Genomic DNA, 3,662 nt, shown 5'->3' on the forward strand with positions numbered 1-3,662 from the left:
ATGCTATTGACTTTCCTCATGTTCATCATGTTCACAAGTGTTTAAAACTCTACTCAAGAGCTACTGGATGAATCTTAGTCTCATTATTTTGTACTGCAAGCTTTGCCTTCCGATGTTGTCATTTTATTTTGTTCAGGTTTAATGTGAAAATAATTTTTATTTATGTCATTAAGTATTTACTTATTATTTTATATAAATTTATTACTATTATTTTATTTTTATGTATTATGATTTATTTATGTTTTATTTATATATCCATATAATTTATTTATTGTAATTATGTAAATATAATATAATCAGATAAAATAATCATGCATTTTGATTTATTGCAATTCATTTATATTTAATAAAACACTTTAATTCTTTCTTCTATTTTAACATTTTCTTCTGCTACTCATAGTGTTATTTGATTTTATTTAAGTTCCAGCATGCCAACAGGGATGAGAAACTCCTCCATCATCACAGAGTTCCTCCTGATGGAGTTCTCCAGCATGCGAGAGTTACAGGTCTTCCATGCTGTGCTGTTCCTGCTGATCTACCTGGCTGCCCTGCTGGGGAATCTTCTCACCATCGCTGCGATTATCACTGACTCACACCTTCACTGTCCCATGTACTTTTTTCTGAGCAACTTATCCTTCCTGGATGTCTGCACCATCTCAGTGACATTCCCTAAATTCATTGTGAATTCTTTCGCTGGTTCTCAGTCCTTATCCCTCACTGCCTGTGCTGCTCAGATCTTTTTCTTTATCTTTTTTGCAGGGACAGAGATTGCTTTGCTTATGGCTATGTCCTATGATCGTTTCGTAGCCATCTGCCACCCCCTTCACTATGGCATCATTATGACCCCAGTGCGTTGTCTCTGTGCAGCAGCTGGCTCGTGGCTCAGTGGACTAATTTATTCAATTTTATACACAGGGAACATGTTTCGGCTGCCCTTTACAGGATCCAATGTGATCCACCAGTTTTTCTGTGATATCCCTCATGTCTTGAAAGTCTTAAACTCTGATGTATTTTATATTGAATTTCTTTTAATTGTAACAAGTTCATCTTTTTCCATATGCTGCTTTGCCTTTCTAATAGGCTCATACGCCCGCATCTTCTCCAACGTACTCAAGATTCCTTCTGTGGAAGGGCGCTACAAGGCCATTTCCACCTGCTCCCCACAACTGATGATCCTGTTGTTGTTTCTCATTTCTATAATAACTGCAGTCTTCAGGGACACAACAGATACATCACCTATCCAAAATCTTTTATTTGCAATGACCTATACTATACTTCCTCCTCTGATGAACCCAGTCATCTACAGCCTGAGGAACCAGAAAGTTAGAGCCGCCATGAGTAAGATGGTCAAGAGAATGTTTCGTTTTCCCAGGACAGATGTATCCATTTATGAAAACATAAAAAAGTTGAAGGATATATATTTGACTTTCAAATGTGTAAGATAATATATGAGATAGCCTAACAAGGAGGGAAATACAATGAAAATCAATATAACCAAGCAAAACAGATTCTTAGATGAACTGTTACATCTGATAGAATGAATCAGTCATTTTCTTTCACAGGACATAAGACTGGTCCATTTTTCTTTGTGCAACCGTGCCAACAGAAGAATGGATGGAACAATAAGTGATTCTGGAGAAATGGTAAATAAGCATCAGCAAAAGCAGTTACCAGGAATGACTGTGTTCTTTCCCCCTCTTAATATGTTTCTTTCCTTCTCACTTTCAAACTTTTTCTTCAACCCATTTGATGATGGTAATGTTCCTCTTTTTTCATGGTGAAGATCTATTAATACTTCAATTATATGCATATAAAATACACAAATGTACATATGTACAAATATACATATAAAATGCAAAATACGCACATAGATACATGCATATATATATGTATATGCACACTCACATTATATATATATATATATGTATATATATTTACATACATAATTTATGTATTTAGTAGATCCTTGAGAACTTAAACTCTATGTTCCTAATTTGGATCATTTATAAGATGCTGTTGGACTTAATCACTACTGTCCCTCAATCTTAATTTTCATGTTATAATTTTGTATACATTCTTTCCTCATCCCTTAAATTGGAAGTAATCTTTCATTACATCAAATTTTATGCATCGTTTATCTTTCTTTTCTATATGCTTTATTGTATTTTATTTTCTATTTCATCTAGAAATAGAAAAGCCTGATATATCCTAGTGTAGTCTCTGTTCCCTTTCCAATAGGGCACAGCCAGATCAATTGATACTACTGACTGGCTTGAAGTAATCGTGTGCATTTCATTTGGCAAAATTTGAAGCTGCAATTATACAAAATTGAGAATTTGTTTCTAATCCAAGAGAAAGTTCTGGTGTGGATTTTAAAATGCAACTAACTCAGATGATCTTGCTGAACTTCTTGATGACAAAGATTTTCACTTTTTTCTTTGTATTCCTAGAAATTAGCCCCTTTTCACACAGTGTAGATGCAGTATTTAGTTACTGAATATTAATTTCAAGCTTCCTGAGAAGTTTTCTTATGATTTACTCTTTATTTATTTACTACCTAGCATCACATGTTTTTCTTAGGAGGCCATTATTGTAAAGCTTTTAATTTGAATGACTAGAGAGACATAGACAGATACAGACAGAGAGAGATAGACAGACAAAAAGAGATACAGAGACATATAAAAGGGTTGTGCTTTCCTCTCCCTCCCCTTTAACATGTTTTTTTTTTTCCTTCTCACTTTCAACCTTTTTCTTCCACATGCTTTATGATGGTAATAAGATAAAGGAACAGGGAAATAGCATTCATGAAATGCCCATTTTACCTTCTAAAAAACTACAGATAGGGACCACTGACCTGAGCTCTCTCAAAGACTTTAAAATCACAAATCAGAACAATTTCTAGATAAATATTAACAATAGGACATCACGGCAAAAGAATTTTTGAGCCCAGAACTGGAAAGGAGACTTTCAGTAAAGGGTTTGTTTCACTAGAGTGATAATGAAGCCTGGAGTACAGTGCAGTACAGGTTGTACCCTAGAAAGCTGGTAGTGGGTCATGGGAGTAGTTGCATTGTTTCTAGGTTTTAGGACAAAAATTCATTTTTTAACAAAATTTGCTTGAAAAACCAATAGCAATATTTTGCATTGTATACTAGCAAAAACTGAAGATGGATACATTATTTAAACATAAAGGCTGTTATCATAAGGAAATTTTAGGAATGTGAAATATTTTGCCTGTCAGATCTATTGCTAAGGAAAGATTTATGACCAAATAGTATATAGAGCATTACTGAAAGCAAAATGAATAATTTTTATTTTAGTAAATTAAAAAAGATGTTGCACAATCAATAGCAATGTGGCCCAGATTTGAAGAAAAGCAAGAAACTGGGGGAAATTTCCAGTCAGATTCTCTGTTAAAGACCTCATTTCTCTAATATGTAGAGAAATCGAGTCAAATTTATAAGAAATAGAAATCATTCCCCAATTGACAAATGGTCATTGTTAATTAAGGAACACATCTCTGAGGTACAAACTCAGATCTATCAGATTGCCTAATATGACAAGAAAAAAAACATGATAAATGTTGTAAAGGGTTATTGAGAACTTGGAACACTAAGGCATATTTAGTAAAGTTGTGAGCTACTCCTACCATTCTTGAGAAT

At 33.9% G+C, this 3,662-nt stretch overlaps 1 protein-coding gene across 1 annotated transcript; it reads left to right on the top strand.

Annotated features, from left to right (window-relative positions):
* The first annotated feature begins 428 nt into the window (after positions 1-428).
* LOC141519444 (olfactory receptor 14I1-like) lies at positions 429-2,310 on the top strand. Its single transcript, XM_074231684.1, has 2 exons — positions 429-1,007; positions 2,239-2,310. The coding sequence occupies exons 1-2, from the start codon at positions 429-431 to the stop codon at positions 2,308-2,310; spliced, it is 651 nt and encodes a 216-aa protein (XP_074087785.1).
* Positions 2,311-3,662: the final 1,352 nt, after the last annotated feature.

This window comes from Macrotis lagotis, chromosome 3 (genome assembly GCF_037893015.1).
Source record: "Macrotis lagotis isolate mMagLag1 chromosome 3, bilby.v1.9.chrom.fasta, whole genome shotgun sequence".
Classification (NCBI taxonomy): Eukaryota; Metazoa; Chordata; class Mammalia; order Peramelemorphia; family Peramelidae; genus Macrotis; species Macrotis lagotis.